The sequence below is a fragment of the Microcebus murinus genome, chromosome 5 (assembly GCF_040939455.1).
Source record: "Microcebus murinus isolate Inina chromosome 5, M.murinus_Inina_mat1.0, whole genome shotgun sequence".
NCBI lineage: Eukaryota > Metazoa > Chordata > Mammalia > Primates > Cheirogaleidae > Microcebus > Microcebus murinus.
In genome coordinates this window covers 70,918,044-70,941,393 of record NC_134108.1, presented here as the reverse complement: position 1 = coordinate 70,941,393, position 23,350 = coordinate 70,918,044, and the positions used below count along the sequence as shown (strand labels likewise).

The following is a 23,350-nucleotide window of genomic DNA, read 5'->3' as shown; positions in this document are numbered from 1 at the left end:
TTTTATTCCCAACCACATTCCTGCTTACTGTAACTTAATTCAACTTCTTTTTGTTCAACTTTGTACCACTGTCCTTAAATAATCTTTTGTATATTCAAAGACAGATATTTAATCACAGTATCTTCTCCTTTCCTAATCTGTTCTTATGGGCCCATCTTTCTTTCCTACAGTTAACAAGGTGGCTCTACTCTGAACTCTCAGATGCTTTTGTCATCCTTTATATACCACAGAACCAAAAAAACCTGTACTCCGTCAGGGGAACAACTAACATCAGATATGGGAAAGGATCTTGTTTCCAATGTTCTATTAATGTATTCCAATATTAAGCTTTATTTTTAATGGTAGTAAAATATTATAACTAATTATTACCTTGTGGTTTACTTTGAAATACAAAACAGAAAACCTACCAAAATAATCATGAGAGAAAAGAACATTGATAAAATTTGGGGGATTATTAACAGAATAGTAACAGGAAATAGTAAAAAAGACTTTATGAGGAAAATATGCACTGTTTTTTAATTTTAAAAAAATCCTTGGGCTCAACAAACAGGAAGATTCCACATAATCCATGGCCCACAGCATGGCCCACAGTTTGAAATAGAAGAATGAGTCAATCCCAGTAAAGGCTTGCTGAAAGCAGCCAGTCTGGGAAAACAACCAGTTCTTGGCCATTCAACTACTGACAAACAACATAACAATGAAAACACATCCAAACTGCTTCTGGTATATAGTTTACAATAAATTTGCATATGATCTCTATAAAAATAGAAGTATATTCCTTTTCATTAGACTATCAAACCAAGAAGTAGCCACCCACATGAGACAATAAAAGTTACATAAGAGTAAAAATCTTAGAGATGATTTTGTTAGCAGATAAAATAACCAAATTCAAACTGGTACAACATGGGCCAGTAGCACGTAAATAAGAGAAGAGTTTGCTTCTATTGAATGTGAACCTACAAGTCCATAACGCAAAGTGAATTTAAAAGATGTTGAATAATCTGAAAGTGAGAGAGATATAATCCCTATTTTCTTAATGCAATGATTCAACATATTTTCTTCAGTGCAGTGTCCCAGATTATCCAAAACAGCAAATTTCAGAATTTTTAAATGCATTTTACAGGTTGTCTTCATCACGGTTGACTGTACTTAATGTGTCAATAGTTTGTGATAAATTTTGTTGGCTAGGGACATAAATAACCAGTAGCAGAATGTATTCTAATAGCTAACAGCAAATAAATTTATGTTATTTCTGAAAACTTTTCATGATATTCATAAAATTTTAAAAGGTCCACAATTAGACACAGAAAATGCCACCTATAAGTGCTGAAGATAAAACATCGGACTAAGACTCAGGAGAGCAGAGTCCCAGACTCTTCCACTCACTATGACTTTAGGTTAGTCCTTTGATACTTCCGGTAATCGTGGTTTCCCCATGTATAAAATGGCTTGGATCAGTGATGATGGCAGTGCTGGTGAGAATGAACCAGAGTTGTGCTTTCCAAAGCTAACTGAGCACCAGAGTCATCTGAGGAAAAACAGATTCCAGAGCTTCCAAAGCTAATTCAATTCCAGGGTGAGGTTCTGGTATTTTTAAAAAAGCTTCCCAGGTGATTAGAAATGATTAGTACATCTTAAGAATCATTGTACTAAATAATCTATCATATCCCTACCAGATGCATTTTTAAAAGGTATGTGATAAAGTTTCAAAAAAGTATGAAATGGTGAGTCTAAAGAAGGAAAGCTACAAAATAATATAAATTGGCAGTCACAGATGCCTAATACTTTTTTTGGCTGACAACCTGAGACATAAAAAATATTTACTGTAATTTAAACCTACTAAATTGCCTAGAATGAGAAGCAAATCATAAAGAAGACATAAATATTGTATAAAAAGAAAAGATGTAGGTGTAGTCATAAACATCTTACTTTATTCATCATAGTATACCCACTGGCAGCTCCTAGCCACTGAAGCCAGAACTTGGCCAGAAGATATTCCATCTAGTGAAAAAAACATAAATTACCCACAGGCTCACTCCCAAAGGCTGGATTCCTGGTGTGACTTACAAAAGCTGAGAGAATACTGAAAGAAGGCCAGGAATCATGAAATGGTAATACTAGCGTTACTGAAGGGCTTTACATGACAAAAACAGAAGAATGAAAAGACAAAAAAATAAAGGTCTCTCAAATATTTTCTCTGCAATTTTCAAAGTTGATTTCATGATCTGGATTAGATTAAAGAAACTATTGGAAGGTGATGACCTTCTCAAAATCCGGTAAAATTGAGGCAACTGCCTTTACCTTTGGACTTCCATTTTCTAGACTAATGGCTCATTTTTCTCCTTCTGTTCAAAATCTATGGATAACTGGGAATTTCTTTGTTATATCATTATTTGTGATTGCGATATCAGTCACCCCTACCCTCTTATTTTGTGCTGATTCTTTGCATAGAGTAGAAGATAAAACCGGGTTGAATTACTACCTTTTTCAAAAGCACAGATGTTAAGTTGGGAGTGGGCAGGAGAAAAGGTGACCAAGATTGCCAAGATTTGGGGTTATCATTCCATAACCCAGGATAGGTATAAGTGAATTAGTTATAGATTGCCACTGATAAGTATGTATTCCTTCCTACACTCAGGCACTAGAAGAACTTTTCCACAAGTGCCTATCTTGAATCACTGACTACTTGGACTTCCTACCCCATTTTGTTGGCCTGTTCTTGCTCTCATGTCAATAGTGGTTTCTTAGGTTGAGTGTGGCTCCTCTTTGGATCTGTAGACAGGGCCTTCTCAGCAAGCTGCAATGCAGGTATGTGTGCTTGCTAAAGAGTCCAGAGCTGTGTTTCATCATCTCAGGACAGATTAAAAGAAGGCAAATTATGTGATAAAAGTGTTACAAGGGGTACAGAATGGTTGTGATTTAAAGAAGTAGGTGGTAAACTCCATCAAAATTTAATTTTGTGTGTTAAAAATCAATGTTCATCATTTTCTGTCTAAAAGACTTATGCTTATAATCTTTGGCCTCTATTCTTTTTAATACCTACATATGCATTGATCGTACTCTATATGAAATGGAAAAGTGGGAGAAAATAATCAAACCAGATATTTCTCACCACACTACAAAGTCTCTTAGGAGTTCATTTTCTTTTTTTTTTTTTTAAGCACAGTGTTTGAAATGTATTAACCATCAATCAAGGCAGTGGCAGCACCACTGTCTGAAATTCTGATAAAACAGCAGAGCAAAGGAAAATTTTTTCTATACAGCCTGGCATTTCAAGGCCAGGAGCTAAAGATAAACTCTAAGGAAAGAAATAATTCTTCTCAAAACTACCTTTATGCCATACAATATACCTTTATTCACTATCTCTTTCTATAAGAGCTAAACATTTAACTACAAATCAAAAAATATAGTGAAGTAAAATTATTGAAAACAGAACAAAATAAAACCAAAAGCGAAACAAAATTCAAACCAGTCTATGGTCTTATTCTGGATTAGATGAAGCCTACCCTTCATGGTATCTGTTAATATACTACTTTTTGTTTCGAATGTTCTGTCTTAGCATTAATTTGGTTTATTAGTGAAAGCGAAAATGTATTTATTTAAGGAATAGATTAAATCTGGATTGGTTTGTTTTGTGGCTTCTTGTCCTCCCTGAAAATGTTCCAAGTCAGCATTGCAAAATGCAAACACTACATATGCCAGTAATGCTCCTTTCTCACCCTCTCTTTACTGTTTTTATTCTTACTCTAATTTTTATTTTGGAAGGATTTTTAAAAGTAAGTATTGGTTTGCTTATATTAAAATATACTAATATTAATTGAAAAAATTAATATATGAAATGTTTCCCACTATAAAATACTAAGATATTTGAGTATTATCAGTAACCAAGTAGTTGATTCAATGAACCTTACTGATATTGATGAATTATTCACAATATTTATATTCTATAGCATACAACTCCTTCCACTGCTCATATGGATATGAGGTAAATGATGAAAAATGCTGTAGCTATGATATTGAAAATGAAAACATAAAACATGCTAGAATAATAATTATCTAGTGTGATGATGATATAACTCAGAGCTGACCTCAGAGCTTATATTTTAGTTTTTGGTTTTATATCTTCAAAAAGTAGAGTTTCACCAAGAAAACTTTTTATTTAAAACTTTATGATATTTTTATATATTATAAATAATTACATTATATGTTAATAAAATTAATAAAATGATTATTATTGGTTCTCAGGGGATGTTGTAAAAGTATTAAGGATGAAAGACAAACAAACAAAAGAATCATGTAAAATAAATTTAGAAACAGGATTATACTAATTTACTAGTTATTCTAAGGTTTATGAGTTCCGCAACAAAAGTCAATTTAAGAATTCTGACCGTTTAAAAGCATGAAACTTAATATCTATCTTTTATATTAAATAATGCAAAGCTATTAAATGTATAGCAACCATTTAAAATGTAACTTTATCTTGGCAAGCTGAATATGTGCACTTCTTTATTTTGGCAAGTAAAAGACATGAAGTAAGTAAGAGTGACTGACTTGGTCTAGCCAACAACTTCACAGTTATTCCAAGTATTGTACTCCATGTAATTGGGAATCTAAGCTCAGTAAATCTATGTTAAAATTATTTGAGATGCTAACGTCTATAGCATCTCAATAGCATCTCAATCTTTAATACAGATTTCATATAAAAATGTCATTAGTAACCACAAAATAAAACCATGGTTGCAGACTTCCACTTTTTGGATTCTTGAATGTTTTATGTCCCTAAGCACAACACAGTTTTGTATAGCTTTTTCCATAGCTCCAACTGTTTACAAGCTGATGATGCCCAAATCCCTACCTCCAGACCAGACTATTACCATGAGTGTCAGTCCCGTATCTCCAACTGCCAGGGGGACATCTCCATCTGGGATTTCCACGTTTAAGGAACCTTAAACTTGCTATGTGTAAACCTGATCTCACCATCTCCCTTAAACTGGTCTGTTCTTCATTCTTTTTTTATGTTAATGGCTGCATCACTTACCTAGACACCCAAGGAGTCCAGCCTCTACTTTACCCTATTTCTTCTTCCATATTTAATCAGTTACTAAGTATACCGATTCTATTTCCTAAATATCTACCGATTAAGCTTCTTTCATTCACCTTCACAGTCAGACCCCAGTTAGTTTTTATTTGGATTATTTCAACAGCTTTGTACCTAGTTTCTTTTTCTTGGTTTCCCCTCATTTCCATCTATCCTCCACAAAGCCCTCAGACTGACTGAAAAGGCAAACTCCCCTACACAGGTTTATTCAATTGCTGCTCATTTTCAGGAATCAGAAGGTCCTTTGTCACTTGTCATCTGCTTCCTTTCAAACCTAATCCTTAAATGGCTCTTGTACCAAAATATTTTCTTTCTTTTGCTCATGCTGGTTCTTCTGCCTGGAAAGCCATTTGTTAATTAACTCATTTATTAACAAAATATATATTGTCAGGTATGTACTAGACATTGTGTAGAATGCTGAAGATTCAAAAAGATGAAAGATATGATCCTTAGCTTCAGTCAAGATTTCTCAGTGAACTTGCCACCATGTTTCCTTTGTTTCAGTTTTGGATATAGGAAGTTTAAGATATCCATGGAGGCTCCAGATAAACTCTTAACTCTTCCTTTCCAACTGAATGCACGAGGCACCTTGTCTCAGGATCTTCCTCAGCATTCCTATCTTTCTCTTGAGTGCAGCAAGGAGCACAATCTGTATGCCCTGGCACCATGAACATATTTCTATAACACTTTCATACATCACTGTAACTCATTCATGGCTTGTTTGAGTTCTTCCCACTACGTTGTGAGCTTCTTGAGATCAAGGTTCTTACTGTATCCCCAGAGTTTAGAAATATGCCTGATTCATAGGATATTTCATTCAGTAAATGTAAATTTCATTCAGTAAATAAGACATATGCCCAAAGATATGACATGACGACAGTATACACATTTTAATAGTTATGCTGATTCTTCAAAGCAATAGCAAATTTTAAAGCCAAGAAATCTATATTGAAAGTCTCTGTTTTTAAACACGCTTGCTACAAACAGTTATGCATATACTTTTTCTTCATTTAAGGCAAAATTGTCTATATAGAGATTTTAAAAAGTATTTTTCTAGCTTTAAAGAAATATAATTAAGAATTTGTAAAATAAAAGAAGGCATTAAAATAACATGTTTTAAAGTAACATGTATTTGATATATTTCCTTTTATGATTTTATATACCATTTTATTTTTAAATCAAAAGTTATATATGTTATTTTGTTTTTTTACCTAACATATTATGAAGCCTTTAATGTGTCATTTATTGCTCTTTAAAGAGAATTCTAAGCTGATATATTCACGTGGCTATGCTACAACTTATTTCATACATCTCTATCATATAGAATAGATACTTAGAATGGAAATTATTGGCTTAGAAGCATAAACTTTTAAAAGCTCTGAATAGACATAAAACAGCTTTCTAGAAAGTTTGCACACATTCACATGTATTTCTGTATTAAATTCCAGAAGACACTGCTTATCACAATTACTCCTTATAATTCACCTTCACATAGAAAGGGGATTCATTTGTGTTTTTTCTAGCAGTTTACAGAAGAATGATTGATAAGCACCGATGACAAACTGTATAGCAACATGGTCACAAACCTAATCTTATTTAGTTCTCACGATAACCCTATAAAGTAGATACTATTACCTTTATTAAAGCTGGGGAAACTGAGGCTTAGGTAAGATAACATTCAAACAGCCTATTTATTAAAGTCTTCAGTCAGGAATTCCCAATCAAACACTCAAGAATTTGGTTGAGAGAAAGGAGCAAGTAAAGAAGTAGCTATTTCATTTTTTTCCTCCTTTCTTTCTAGTTAATGTACAATTTGACAGATGGCTCTTAATAAAAAATGCTATATCTCAGTATTTCATCTGTATCACTATTAAATTGCCAAATTGCAAACTAAACTAATCCAAATGGACTGACAATCCACAGAGTTGTTAAGGAGTCTATTCTTATTGCAGATGGAATCTGTTCCTCAGCTATAGTTTTCTTCTTTATTCAGAATGACATGATCATTCATGTTTAATGGCTACTCTTTTAACAGAGTGTAAAGGAAGGTGGTGGAAACAGAAGTAGCCTTTGAGATGGTCATCCAGAATGGCAAATTGATCTTTACTCTGGCTAAAAATGACAAATTCTTACCTTAACTATTAATCCTTTTGAGTCAACCAACCATATCTTTTTGATGGCTTTCTCTTTCGGTAAACCTTCTTTTTCCATGGCCATAACAATCAGGTGTGCAATCCCTAAGGCAGCCTGAGAAAGAGATTATGAAAAAAAAATTTTTTTTAAGTTGTTACACATGATATCTTATTATCAAGGGTTACATTTCACCTCGTTTTGTCTTTGTTAGTAAGGAAGTAAAAAATGACTCTGCTCCTAGTATAAGTGAATGAATATAGCTCTTTAGCCAAATGAGTACAAAATAGACAAAAGTATTTTTTTCACATTTGGGTTAAGCCAAATGACAATTATTTACCCTTCTTACTACAACAGAAACACTATTATGTGGCCTGCTACTTAGTAACAGATAAATCACTGATATTCTTGATTGTCAGTATCTTTAATCCTATTAATGCAGTTAAGATTTGCTCCAACAAGAAAGTATTGAATTTAAAATAATGAACTGGACAACCCTGCACATTGGATGTATAGTTTATTGTTAGGCTCAGTCTCTTCTAATTGAATTTGAAGAATGAAGCCTGGTCATTTGGATGGGAACTTGACCAATTAGGCAACCAAATGAAACTGTCAAAATATCCGTGTTCCCAAGAATTCATTTACTCTCTTAATTTGGACAAAGAAAGTGTTGTGAAATTTTTTACAAGATTAAAGGAATCACATTCCTTGGTATTTGGTAAATTTTGTAATAATCTGTGAAAACCAGTATCTTTTCAGGGACAAACAAGTGCTAGTTTTGAATCATCCAACCATGAATACTTCTGCTCTGTTGAGTATCAAGAACAGACCTGTGCCATTCACAAAAACCCTCTGAAAATTCAAAGAGGTTTAATAAAAGTAAAGACAGCATATAATAATCCACAAAATAAAGAATTCAAATGTTAATGAGCTGTCATGTAGCCTTGGTTTTTATTTCAACATAAAAGTGAATGAGATTTACATTCTGAATAATTTCACATATTTGTATCTTAGTATTCAAATTCTAGCTTCATGTATTTTATATTAAGAGCAAGCAAGGCCGGGCATGGTGGCTAACGCCTATAATCCTAGCACTCTGGGAGACTGAGGCAGGTGGATTGCTTGAGGTCAGGAGTTTGAAACCAGCCTGAGCAAGAGCAAGACCCCGTCTCTACTATAAATAGAAAGAAATTAATTGGCCAACTAATATATGTAGAAAAAATTAGCCGGGTATGGTGGCGCATGCCTGTAGTCCTAGCTACTCGGGAAGCTGAGGCAGGAGGATCGCTTAAGCCCAGGAGTTTGAGGTTGCTATAAGCTAGGCTGATGCCACAGCACTCACTCTAGCCTGGGCAACAAAGTGAGACTTTGTCTCAAAAAAAAAAAAAAAAAAAAAAAAGAGCAAGCAAAAAGAAAACCAACGTACATACTCAAATTTCTATCAGTGTCACTGTTTTGCTCACAATCTTGTTGAATTTGAAAATTTAAAGTTTCTTAAAATATATATACATAGCCACAATGTATTTCTCTATTTATCACATGCTATAATTCTAAAGAGATTTTTGGCAGTTTTCTCACAGGAAGCTCAAAGTCAACTAACATTTTAATTTCTATTTAGAATTATTATTTATTAGAGTCTAGTTTTCTTCTTTCAAATGATTAAATTACAGCAAATAAAAACTGAAAGCATAATTTAGTCTTGTTGCAATTTCCTTCCAACAATTTAAAGTGTTTTGGTTCTTTTGCAGTTGAACAGTTATAATGCACTCCTAGTCCCTAATTCAAAATATTTCTTTCTTAAAAGCATAGTATAATTACATATATGAACACTGACTTGTGAGTCAAATTAAGAAAATTTATATGTGACAAATCAGCATCAGATATACTCACTTAAATACTCAAAGGCTTTCATATGTAAGCATACATTGGGAACTTTTTTCCTGCATGGCACAGGAAATTATGCCTATGAAAATCTATGGCAATATTTGATACTCTCATAAATTTAAAACTGAAAAATATCTCTATACCTCTCCACTGAAGTCTCCTATGAAAAATTGTTAATAATATGCCTCAATAATTTGGGAATCTTTAATAAAAGCCTATGGTTATAATATACTAAAATATGAAAGAATACTTTAAACTTTCCATTAATGAGTAATTAAAACTAATTATATGTTCATTAGTTAAAATAGCATAAGTATTACAAAAGGCAGGTACCTCTCCAGCTCCTTGGAATAGTATTGTCTGATCAGACAGTTTGTTCTTGGTTATTCGAAGAGCTGCAAGGAGACCTGCAACTGCAACAGATGCTGTTCCTGAAACAAGTAATAAATATCCTTTAGTAACCTTCAAACAGGCCCTGTCAAGTCTGAAGCCTTTACTCACATCTTGAAATCATCACAAAATAGGTTAACTAGGATTGAAAGGAAACCTGTTGGTTGTCTGATTCCATGCTTGCATATGAGATAAAACTCTCAAGCTACTGACATCAATATTTTAAGAGAGCAGCTTACTACTATTCTTGAAATGTTCCAAGAAGAAGATACTGTGGCTTATTTTGGTGACACAATGAGTAAGAGCATGGGATTTGGATTCTTATGTGGATTCCAGTTTAATCCACTTACTACATGAAAGAATTTAGAGGAATTATTTCATATATCAAATAATGTCCTCATTTGTAAAATAGTTTTACTATATGAGATGAGAGAGTAATAAGTGATAATTAGATTCTTCTACCTAATTACTCTTGTGGTTTTGAAATCTATTACTGATCCCCTTCACACAAAGTAGTCATGTAGTGAATGATTGCTGGTAATGGCACTGACGGTATTGATATTTTTGATATATTTGATATTTAATGTTTTAATTTTCAAATTTGAAAAATCAGCTGTTAATAGCAATTAAAATCTGATTTATTGCATTCTTTAATTGGTTTTCTACCTACAATGATCATTGGTAGATCCCAAAAGTGCTAGACAAAATTAATATAAAATTTATTTAGGATAAAAACTGTGTTTTCCTCATCATGTCTCATAGGCATAGAAACTTCACAAGTTCTAATTACATTACTTCACCACATATGCTTGCACAGATCCCAGAACTGTTCTCTTGCTTTGATCGTAATTACACAGCTTAACTTCTTTATGGCTTATGCCTGAAATAAAACTGCAGCTTCTTGTAGTGCTTTCCAGCTGTATCTACATTTTACTTTTCTAAAGTAACATTCTCCCTATGATGTCTCTAGATCACCCAGCTGGGTAGTAAAGCCTAGTTAACCTTTAAATACCTTTACTTTGTTAAAACATAAATTAGAGTAGGTTTGATGAATGACACAATGATGAAGTATTTATTATGTATGCCAAGTACCAAAGATAGTCAACATTTTATTATCAGTATAAATGTTCTTTTCAGTCTTTTGGTTTGTTTCTTGTATAATTAGGTAGTCACAAATAAGACCACAATAAATAATAATAGTTTAAAGCCTGTATGTCTCTTTTGTGTTTTTTTTTATTTAGGATCACAATGTGAACTGTAAAAATAAAATGTTTGCAACTTTGAGTCAGCATTGCAATAATTATTAACTGTGGTAAGTCATATATTATGCAAAAGCCTCTCCTCTATACATTATTTAAAATGAAAGTCTGTGTAAAAGTATGGCAGAAAATAAAGGTCAATAAAGAAAGGAAATGAAAATAGCTATTGGATCTGGCAATTACATCACCAGTGACCTTTCAGAGAACTATTTTAGTGACATGTATACATGTTAGAGCTGAAGACGGAGGACAATGTGCTGAGGCAGAAATGGAAGGTGAAGAACAGGGAGGGCAGTGTAGAGTATTCCTTGGAAAAAGAAGAAATGGAAGAACAGGGTGAAGACGGAGATGGGAGTGGGAGGGAAACAGGGTTGAGGCAAATATTTTATTTTTATATTTTTAAGGAAAGAATGACACAGGCTGCTGGAGGGGGAAAAAAGGATTGAAGCAACAATTTTAAGAATTAAAGCAATTAAACATGGTCATAGACTAAGGGGAAGGAGGCAATGGAGAGAAAGAGATTGAAGTTACAGGAGAAGTTGTCTTCCAACTCTAATGAGCTTTCCCAACGTGGTAGGGTGTCATTATTAGTCAAGAAAAGTAATATTTGAAAAATTCCACAAGATTAAATTCTTTTGTAATAAAAAGATTTAACAAAATATAAAATTTTACAAAAAATGCAATAGAACTTTGCATTCTAACTCATAGACTGCTTTTTCTGATAAATATTTAGCAAATTCTAATACAACAAAACAGTCTAAAATAGTTTCTTGCATTTTAATGCAAAGAAATCTGGGATGCACTGGAGTGTAATTATGAGTACTAACTCAGAAAAATTTGTGAATAAGAGGAAGGATACCCAGAATGATATTTTCTTTCTTTCTCTGTACAACTTGTTTGCTACCATCAGTTACATCTAATATTTTGTCAAATAAGTGGTACAAAAAAAGTATACCACCGATATGATAGCAAATACCAAATTACACCATAAACAAAAAATGATACCAATTTGAAAAGAATACTAATAGAAGCAAGATCCTTTTGATACTAAGTAATCTTGCTAATGAAAGATTATATCTTAGGTATTTTTGATATAATGGCTCAACAACTAAGTATGTCATGTCTGATCTTTTTACACTTAAAATTTTAACTTATAAAAATTATCTCATTCCAAACTCACTATTTTAACATAATTTTTGTCTCTTAAAATATTATAACTATCTTATGTCTATAATACATTTAAAAATATTATTTTGTATGGTTGTAATATTCCATACTATAGATGACAATTCTTTAACTAAATCTCTATTTTTGGATATTTAGAGCACTTCTGATTTTTTTGCTATTAAAAACTGCATTGCAGGCCGGGCGCTGTGGCTCACGCCTGTAATCCTAGCTCTTGGGAGGCCGAGGCGGGCGGATTGCTCAAGGTCAGGAGTTCAAAACCAGCCTGAGCAAGAGCGAGACCCCGTCTCTACTATAAATAGAAAGAAATTAATCGGCCAACTGATATATATATAAAAAATTAGCCGGGCATGGTGGCGCATGCCTGTAGTCCCAGCTACCCGGGAGGCTGAGGCAGAAGGATCACTCGAGCCCAGGAGTTTGAGGTTGCTGTGAGCTAGGCTGACGCCACAGCACTCACTCTAGCCTGGGCAACAAAGTGAGACTCTGTCTCAAAAAACAAAACAAACAAAAAAAAAAAACTGCATTGCAATGAATATCCTTGTACATTTACTTTACACACATTTATTTTCTCAGGATAAATTTCTAAAAATAGAATTATTGTATTGGCTTGAAGATCCGCATGTTTTAAAGGCTCTTTGACAAAAATTGGCTTCCCAAGAGTTGTACCAATTTATACTTCCATAATCATTGTATGAATGATCATTTTCTAAAAGCAGCATTAATAGTGGGATTATAACAAAAATCCTTGTCAGCTTGATAGAGAAAATCAGTTTCTCATTTGCTGTTTAAATAACTTTTTAAAACTTAATAGTAAGGTTGAACTTTTAAAAACATGTTTATTGGCCATGGTATTCATTCTTTTATGAATGTCTGTTCTACCATGTCTGATTTTAATCTTTTCAACTATCAAAGCATTCAGTATAAGATTATACTACATTTACAAAAATGTAAACTAATGTATTAATTACATTTTTTAGAAATCCTAAGAAGTCAAACTAGTTTATTATGACTATAATTTCTATGTACAATATTTATAGCATCATATTACAGAATAGCCATTCAAAAGGAGAAAAATCTCTTTTTGTAGATTATTTTAAAAGACTAGAGGGTAATACCTATTCTTTCAATCTGAAATTGCTGAATTCTGGTGGTCTTCAGATTATATAATTAAATGTCCAATTTCTTAATAGACTTAATTTGTACATTTTTTTCCAGTTAAAAATAATTTACAATAAGAATGCATTTATGTCTAAAATAAGTTTGAACCAAGATTTGTATCACTTAAGATTATATTAGATCACTAATACAGTAGAATTTTAAGTATATTTTTCTTTAATCAAATACTTTTTATAAAATAATATCTTTTAACTAACACATCTGTTAAAAAAAAAAAAAGAAAAAAGTGTCCATCCTAAGGTCCAGTGTAAACACATTTATTTACATGGTAAGGTTGTAATGGTTACATAATTATTTTCATTGGCACTAGAATGTAATTTCTGTGCCCACAGTGGGGAAAATATTACATCTGTGGGCATAATGGTAAAAACATAAAGTTAAAACGTAAAAAAGAGAAACACATGGAGAAAATATGTCATAAGGACACAATATGGAGAAGTGTACAAAATGGTTTGGTCATTTCTAGTCAGAACCCCAATAACTTGCCAAAGGTTTTCTCTAGTCAGAGATTAGACACATTTTCCTCAAACTTCTCTTTTTGTTTCCTAAGGCAGCAATACTCTAAAATTCCTATGTGGAAATAAGCAGACTATATGCATGCAGGTTATATTTCAGGCCAGATTAGTCGAGGTGAAAAAAACCTGGTTATTTAAATGCCTTCACAACAGTGACCTGCTGGGGCAATATGCTGCTGTGGATCCTCAGGGCTCTTCTGCACGCACTGCTTTTGACCTTGGCTTGGCTCTTGCCTCAGATTTCCCGTGCTGCAGACTTTAATTCTGATGTACCCCAGGCCCTGACCTCTAAATTCCTGGCCTTGGTTGATAGAAATTTTGACCCTAATTCCTAATTGCTTATTTTGTTTAATGATTTGGATTTAGCATTCTTTTTCTTAAACTCAACTCTGATTCGTATTGATACCGCATAATGATTCAAAATTATAGAATACCGGTCTTTGACTGATAGATGAACATCTCTACGAGACCCACAAAATCAAAAGATATAGAATATTAAGGAAAGGATGGTAAAGGTTTGTTAAATAGCTTACTGGTGGCTCTTTTAGAGACCACCACAAAATGAAATACTAAGTGACTTAAAGACGCTGGTCTGCAATGCCTGTGTTTGTGGCATCAGAGGCTCTCTACCATCATACATGGGATCTTCAAGTTAGGCTTTCAACACATTAAAATCAGTCCTTCTTTCTATAGCTCACATTTACAATTCTTAACTACTGGAAATTTCCAGGTTATTCCCTTTCTGAAACCCTCCAAATATTTACTTCTCATGAATGAATACTCAAAAAGAAATTTAACATAAAACAAGACTAAAACAAAGTTTAAACGACTTAAGCATCTTTGTCATGAAAATGGGAACTAAAGAACAATTAACATGTCAAAGAATTTGGGGAGAAGAAAGATGTGATCAATTACTTTTGTGTACCTCAAAAGGTATAAAGAGATTCATGATTTTTAAACACAGTAAATTTAAATAGTTATCATCTTAAAGAACTTAAGCATAGTGAATTAAAAATATATTTACAAGGTACATTTCAGTTGACAGCATATTTTTGCAAATCATTATTTTGTCCTTAATATAGAGTGCATGACAGAAACACTACCATCCCCATTTTACATTTAAATTTGTCTTTGATCACCTCATTTCCAATGACAATCATCTTTATTCCACTTTGGCTACCTTCCTTTTCATCATGGGGTTTGCCATCACTCAGACCTGATCCTTCTGGGAAGTACTGCATCAGAATACCTCACTCATGTTCTATCTTTATAGGTCTTTTATGTCTAGGCCCTTCTGCCTACCAAACAGAGCTTTGTCTTCACTTCAGAAAAAAATAGAAGCTTTTATATAACTTCTTGCCATACATGACAAAATGAAAACTCAGACAGGTTAAGTAAATTGATCAAAGTCCACAGCTAGTAAGAAGCAAAGCAAATCAGTTCTGACTCATGAGTCAGAACTCTTAACCTCTACATATAAGAATGTCTTTTATTTCCTCTTTTTCAGTTACTGGCCTGCCATTCTTCCAGTTCTTCATGGAGGAAACCTAAGATCCATCCTTGGCTCTTTCCTCGCTATCAGTAACCAATCATGTGTCTACTTCTCTCTATCTTCACTGGCACTTTCCTAGAACAAGGTACCATCATCATCAAGGTACCTGGATTTCAGCAACAGCCTTCAAATTTGCTCCCATTCAATCTTGGTCTCTACTCTGAAGGCAATGTGAGTAATCTTTCCAAAATGCAAACCTACCATAGCCAACCTAATTCCTTAGTTCAACTCTCACCACCACCTCCTTCAAAATTAATCCTTTAGGCCAAAGGTTGGCAAACTCTTTTTGTAAAGGGCCATAAAGTAAACATGTTAGGGCTTGTGTGCTATAGTGTCTGTCCCAGACTTAATTCTGTTGTCGTAGCATGAAACCTGCCATAAACAATACATGGGCATGGCTGTTTTGCAATAAAACTTTACAAAAACAGGCAGTGGGCTGGATTTGGCCCAGAGGCCAACTCCTGCTTTAAACATACTATATTCATTCATTCCATTAAGATTAAGTACTTTCTATGGGTTATGAACTGTGTTAATGACAAGTTAATAATATAGTGATGAGTGAAACAGCCATGTTCCTTGCCCTCACAGAGCTGAAGATTTAGTGGAAAGGGAGATATCAATTTTAAAAACTTGCATAAATTTATAAAACTGCTACTGTGATAAGCACCACAAGAGCAAAGTACACAGTGTATGAGATATGAGGTGAATTTGAGACATGGGACTCAGAATGTTTTCCTGAGGAATGTCATGATTGAGATGAGATTTGAAGAAGGGAAGGAAGAGTATTCAAGGAAGAGAGATCGACATTTGGATAGACACTACAATTGAAAGAAGCCTGGCTCATTTGAGGACCTGAGAAAGAATGTATGGCTAGAACGGCAAAAGTAATGGGCTGGAGAAAGAGGCAGGGGTCAGACCATGCATTTTGAGCCATATTCAGGAATTTAATCTTTATCCTAAGTGTAATGGAAAACCATTAAAGTATTTTAAGGAAAAGATGAAACCAGATTTCTATAGCAAAAAGAAAACTCTGTTCACCACTAAATCCTCAGCACTCAGATCTTAGATGATGGTAACTTACCCTAGGGTAAAGGAAAGAAATCTATAGAAGACACAGATTTTTATGATAGGAAATCAGAAGGATTTAGTGGTGGGCAGCATTTGGTAGGAAAGCTGAAGGAGAACGAGCTATCAGGAATTCACTGAAAAGGAGAATACTGGAAGATGGTCAGGTTTGGTGGGGAAATAAGAGTTTGATTTTGGGTAGGCTGAGTAAGAGGTAACTTTTGAGATATCCAAGAGGAGATTTCTTGGAGCTCATTCACTAGTGCATAGATAATATGGGACATTCTAAAGTCACAGAGTACTTTTCTTGAATATACGAAATTAAATGAGAAATGATGTGTGAAATCATCAAGCATAATTCCTTGCATTTAACAGGTATTTAGTATATATTTATTGAAATTGAATCACTATAAAACTATGAACTAATTTCAGACATGTTGTTCTTGATCCATACACAGTGAAATTTTTTATTACCTTGAATATCATCATTGAATGTGCAATACTTGTTCCGATACTTGTGCAGGAGACGAAATGCATTCATATTGGCAAAATCTTCAAACTGAATAAGGCAATTCATGCCATACCTATGGGACAAAAACTTTCACATTAGAAAGTTTAATGAAATAACATTTAAAAATAAACCTTTAAAATTAGCACAAAGAAAAGGTTAAACGTTATTTTCTTTTAAAGGTCCTATCTTGCTGTTTAGTATAAATATGTAATACAGTATGTATTCAGTAAATACTTACTACATGCTTACCTCAGAAAAGGCATTGTGTTGCCACTGTGAAATAATATAAAATGACCAAAATGCGGTCCTATCCTCAAGGAATTTCAAACTTAGTGGAAACAAAAATCTTTTGAAATAAGTGAAAAGTACATGAAAAGTAACAAAGTAGTATGCATAAACAAGGAATTACAGGTGTTCAGAGGACAGGTATCACTTCTAGCTAGTGTCACAGGCCAAGCAACAGATGAATTAAATTTTAATGGATAGTTATGATTTCAAAAATAGAGATGTGGGGTTTTACAAGCTAGGGAAAGCAGAAGCAAAATAACAGAGGAAAGACAGGAAAGAAAAAAATTGTTTAAAAAAATGGCAAAAAGCCCTAATTGGCTATAGTGTGGTGGTATACGTAAGAGCACAGTGAAAGATACGAGGTCAGGTCTTCATTCTGGTCCTTCTAGTCCCACTAATTCACTTGTTCTTGCTTCACCTCTATATGCCAAAGGCAGTTAATTCAACAGTCACTGGCTATCTCCCTAGACTCCCTGTCCCCTTGTTCTCCCTCACCCCACTAAGGGGGCACATAAATCCACACTGTAGAGTCTTAGCCTGGATCTCCAACAAGTCCTGCAATATTTGTTTTTCATCTCTTACTAATCCTCATCAAGATCCCCAAAGCAGCTGCTGTAACAAAATAACTTAGACTGGGTAATTTATAAACAATAAAAATGTACTGTAAGGCCAGGCGTGGTGGCTCACGCCTGTAATCCTAGCTCTCTGGGAGGCCGAGGCAGGTGGATTGCTCGAGGTCAGGAGTTCGAAACCAGCCTGAGCAAGAGCGAGACCCCGTCTCTACTATAAATAGAAAGAAATTAATTGCCTAACTAATATATATATATAAAAATATATATATATATAAAAAAAAATATATATATATATATAAATATAAAATTAGCCGGGCATGGTGGCGCATGCCTGTAGTCCCAGCTACTCGGGAGGCTGAGGCAGAAGGATTGCTTGAGCCAGGAGCTTGAGGTTGCTGTGAGCTAGGCTGATGCCATGGCACTCACTCTAGCCTAGGCAACAAAGCGAGACTCTGTCTCAAAAAAAAAAAAATGTACTGTACCCAGTTCTGGAGGCTGGCAGTCCAAGATCAAGGTGCTGGTAGACACCATTGTCTGGTGAGGACCTCTCCTCATAGATAGTGAGGAGAGGTCTTGCTGCATCTTTCCAGGGTGGAAGGGGCAAGCAAGCTCCTTTCAGCCTCTTTTATAAGGGCATTACTCCCATTCATAAGGCAAGAGCCCTCATGACTTAATCACTTCCCAAATGGCCCCCACCTCTTAATACTCTCACATTGGAGATTAAGTTTTAACGTATGAACTTTGGAGGGACATAAACATTCAGACTATTGTAGCAGCTTGTACAAATCTTATTTTACTCTCCTTATCCCCCAAACATTCAATCTCTTTTCAGTCACCACCTCACTGAAATCAAGGCTAGAGAGAACAATCTTAACCTCAGCTCTCCTGGATATTAAAGAAACTTTGTACTTTTATTGCTCTTTTTTTCCTCTATTTGTGAGACCTTTTCTTGCTTCATTGTTTCTAATCCCTTGATGGACCTTACTGAATCAACTTTACCTTTCTACACTAACAACTTCAACTTTTCCTCACTGGTCTCTTCCTGTCCTCAAGGATTCTTAGGACTCCCTGACTCCACCTCCCTTCACCATGACAAGACCAAAGCTATGCTACTTATCTTTCTTCCATCTGATGCTGCTAAACCTCTCAGAAGAGAAGGTACTAAACCCTGCCCTTATTTCTCACTTCTTATCATCATTATACCAATAATTCAAGGACAGTCTCAAACCGCCACCCCTGATATCATAACGCAGCTGAGGTCTCTCTTTCTTTTTTTAGATCCAACAAAAAACTTTTAAGTCTGCTATTTTTCTTTCATTGTATATATATATATATATATACACATATACATATGTGTGTGTGTGTATATATGTATGTATCTATATATTATATATTTATCCTTGATGGACTTTTCAAATCACCATAAAATTCATAGGTAAAAACTGGCATTGAATGTTTATTATTATATTTTAATTACTAGTATAGCTTAGTATTTTTTTCTATGTTTATTGGTCATTTGTAATTCTTTCTGGAAGATTGCATGTTCACTGGTTTATTTTTCTATTGTTATAGTTATTCTCTTTACTATTTCATAAGAGGTCTTTATCTATCAAGAATAGTACCTTCTGTTATATATATTGAAATGGTTTTCCTAATCTAGTATACTGTGCCATGAATCATTTAGACAGTGTTCCTATTTTTTTTTACCAAAAGAATTTTAAATTCTTATGGAGTCAGATCTTTCAATCTTTTTATTTATAGTTTCTGCTTTTGATAATATGCTTATAATAGCCTTCTTCACATATATTTATTTCACTATTAATCAAAAATTTCTTCTAATGGTATCATGGGTTTAGAAAATAGTTAACCTCTAAATCTGGTATTACTTTTACTGTTAGGCCATAGATTAAAAAAAAAAGATAGATCAAAATTTCTGTTTTCTATATAATCACCCAACTATGCCAACACCATTTACTTAACAGTCTGTCTTTCCCCTCATCACCTGCAATTATATACTATATTCTGATGTACAGTAGGATCTGTTTATGTGCTTTTCTATTTTATTTAATTTATTTATTTATTTATTTTTTTTTTTTGAAACAGAGTCTCGCTTTGTTGCCCAGGCTAGAGTGAGTGCCGTGGCGTCAGCCTAGCTCACAGCAACCTCAAACTCCTGGGCTCAAGCAATCCTCCTGCCTCAGCCTCCCGAGTAGCTGGGACTACAGACATGCGCCACCATGCCCAGCTAATTTTATATATATATATATGAGTTGGCCAATTAATTTCTTTCTATTTTTATAGTAGAGACAGGGTCTCGCTCAGGCTGGTTTTGAACTTCTGACCTTGAGCAATCCGCCTGCCTCGGCCTCCCAGAGTGCTAGGATTACAAGCGTGAGCCACCACGCCCGGCCTGCTTTTCTATTTTAGTCTACTGCTAATGACAAATATCTTTCCATTTTATAAGACATAAGATATAGATATAGGCATACACACTCGTATTCTTCACAACCACTCTATGAGGTAAGTACTATCATTATCTTTATCCCACAGATGAGGAAACAGGCATGTGAGCATCCTATTTTGGTTCTGCTGATGATTAGTAGTAGTCTATCAATTTGTCTATCACGAAAAAACAAACCTCCCGGTTTTTTTACCATAGTTTTCTAATATGGTAATTTATAGTACCAAATTAGAAATTTTTAACTTCTAAACTTTAATATTTAGTATTGTTAGTCATGCTTTATTCTTCTTTTTAAGTATTTGCTTAGCTGTGATCGTGGTTTAAGAGCACAGGCTCCTGATTCAGAGCTCCTGGGATGAAATCTTGTCCTCGTTACATGGTGTGTATCCTTAATTCCTCTGTGCCTCTGTTTTCCCATCAGAAAAATGACAGCAGTAATGACCTACTGTCATAGGGTTGTCATCAGGATGAAATGAAGTGATAAACGTTAAGTGCTCAAAGCAATGACTGGAATATGAGTATTCTATAATCGCTGGATATTTTTCATTATTTAATAGTAACACTAGAAGACATAGACAGTAAAATAATATCCTCAAAGAAAAAAAAACTGTCATTCTTTGTAGTATGTCCAACAAAGCTATTCTTCAAGAGTAAGGTTAAAACAAAAACATCTTTAGATAGATAAAAAACAAAAGACTTTTACTAAAGGAACTTCTAAAAGGTGTACTTCAAAAAGAAAGAAAATAATCCCAGTAAAAAAATAATCTGTGATATAATAAAAAGATAAAATCTAGAAAAATGCAAGCAATTTTTATCCATATAAAATAGGAATGATAGATAAGGCTACTTCAGCATGACAGAGTGAGGAAGTTGGCATATTCATTTCCCAAACAGCAATAATACTGCAGAACAAAATCTTCAAAACAACCATTTCAGTGTTCTGTAAATCAACTAAAGGCATCAAGAAGCAACAATTTAAAAGTAAAATAGGGGGCTGGGAGTGAATTCTTGAAAGGAACATAAAGTTTTTCTACTCTTTATATAGATGAAGCCATTCTTCATCTTCTAAGGAAACTCTTCAGCTAGCTTTATTAATAATTTAAAAAGTTACTAAGAAAAAGCATTTCTATGGTTGTAAGTTATTATATTACTGTTTTTATAACTTTAGCAAAAAAGCAAATGTCATGGTAGCAACTAACTACCCCCAAACACAAATACCAGTTAATAATTATCTGCTTGTAATGGCTACTCTCCACTTCTCTGGTTTCTAAGCAGGACTTTAGGAGGTAAAGACAGCATGCCTTTGGAGAGTGCTCTCATATGGTTTGCTCCTGATGTGCCATATACTGCAGCATTAGATGATCTGTCATTATGTTCAGAAGGAGCAGATCAGAACCTTGTGGTCTCCGAATGTGAGGAGGAATCAGAGCCTTCTCAATTCTATTCCCGGATCTACTACTTACTTGGTTCTGTGGTTTTGGGCTTGTTACAACTTCTCCGTGGTTAAAACGAAATCCCCATAATATGGTTTGCCTTCAGTGTTTAGGACACATTGTGGTCAGGCTATAAATTTATAATGTTTCCTAAGTGAAACCTGGGAATAGGCATAAGTAGTAAAACAGTCTACAGGATACCTCATCATTTACCAAAGTTTACTTTAGAATTATCCCCTGGATATTGCATATCAGTTTTAATTTCAAGACTTTTCTCTACCTGGTAGTTAACTCTGATTTGACTCCTAAAGATTTAGAGAAAGACATTCTGAATTCATTTTGTGATACAAGCATCTTGCATCATGTAATGAAAGAAAGCCACGTAAGGGATCTTGTCCCAGTCTGAACCAGCTTTGTTACTATGAAATTATAAGTAGTGGAACACTCAGAAGTTAGCCAATTCAATTCTACATAACTATGAAAAGAACCTACTATTTTATGATCAAAATATCACATAAAATAGTGGGTGTAAATGGTTATAAAATTTAACAGAAATCCCACCCATAAAATTAACATGTAAAAACTCCAGAGATGTCATTCTTTTGGCATCATTAAATCTGACCCAAAAAACCCTATTACAGTGACTAATTACTACATATAGCACTTACTAAGTGTCAAGGACTATGCTCCATATTTTATAGGGATTGTCTCATTTAATTCTGTCAGCAACCTAGAGAGGAAGGTACTATTATTATTCATTTAATAGATGAAGAAACTGGAGCTTGGCAAGATTAAACACTATGGCTTAGCTCATACTGCAAATAAATGGTAAGGTCTAAACTGAACCATAGGTCTGTGGTTTTAACCACTGTATATACTGGCTCTCATAGAGCAGCAACATAGTGATCAGATCAATAAAATGAACTATATATATATAAAAAATATATAAAACTAAAAAAACTATACTGATAAAATAAGGGAGTTCTAATTTTATCATAAAACTAGCAAGACAACATTTATATGCATTCAGCACACCAGGTACTTTTATTATAGAAAGTATATGGACAGATATTGGTGAAAACAATACCTTTGATTATAAGCTACCAAGGATTCTAAAGCTTCAAAGGACAGGCTGACTATCCAGGTCAACTAAGCATGCTTTGATTTTTCCTGAGAGAATATAAACATTTTTTAAAGAATTTATTACATACATGGCACCATGGAGCATTAAAGATCCAGAGCACTTTAGCTCTGATGAGTACCTCAGAGATCATTTACTCTAAATTACTCATTTTTGATAATGTACTGAGGCTTGAGGGTGTTCAACAACTTGAGTAGCAAATAGGAAACATGGACCTAGCCCTTGAAATGCTCACTGGGAAGCATTCTCATTGAGAAGACAAAGGATACAAGGAAAAGACTTAAAGGAGGTTCAGATTAAAAGCAAAATCAGTGGCACACAAAATCTCTAAATGGTTTAGGGAAGACAATAACGAATTAGAAGAGGCTTAAGTTGGGCCCTTGGTAGGATTCAAATAAGGAGAAGAGTGGATGGGGAAAAATAATAGCAGTCTCAAAATTTGCACTGGGGACACTGAGAACATCAGTTTGAAGAATTTCAGAAGGTAAACATTGGTCATGGAATTCAGATGATGAATAATCTTGAATGCTAGCATGAGTAATTTGAAGTTGACTCAAGTTTTCTCTGGCTAAGAGCCAATCAAATTCAATTCTTCCTTGTAGGTAAGAATTAAGAACAAGAATGTGCTCACTTCTCTGTTAATTTGTTGCAATTTGGCTCCAGTTCCTACTACTTTACTTCTATATT

General features: G+C 34.0%; 1 protein-coding gene across 2 annotated transcripts in view; it reads right to left on the bottom strand.

The window, feature by feature from the left end:
• Positions 1 to 23,350, bottom strand: part of ME1 (malic enzyme 1) — a 151,501-nt gene that overhangs the window by 22,184 nt on the left and 105,967 nt on the right. For both annotated transcript variants that reach the window (XM_012769154.3, XM_076003151.1), the window contains exons 7-9: positions 16,732 to 16,841; positions 9,446 to 9,543; positions 7,232 to 7,345 (exon numbers count right to left, since the gene is read on the bottom strand). In XM_012769154.3, the coding sequence (XP_012624608.1) occupies positions 7,232 to 7,345; positions 9,446 to 9,543; positions 16,732 to 16,841 (322 nt within the window). The remainder of the gene's footprint in view (positions 1 to 7,231; positions 7,346 to 9,445; positions 9,544 to 16,731; positions 16,842 to 23,350) is intronic.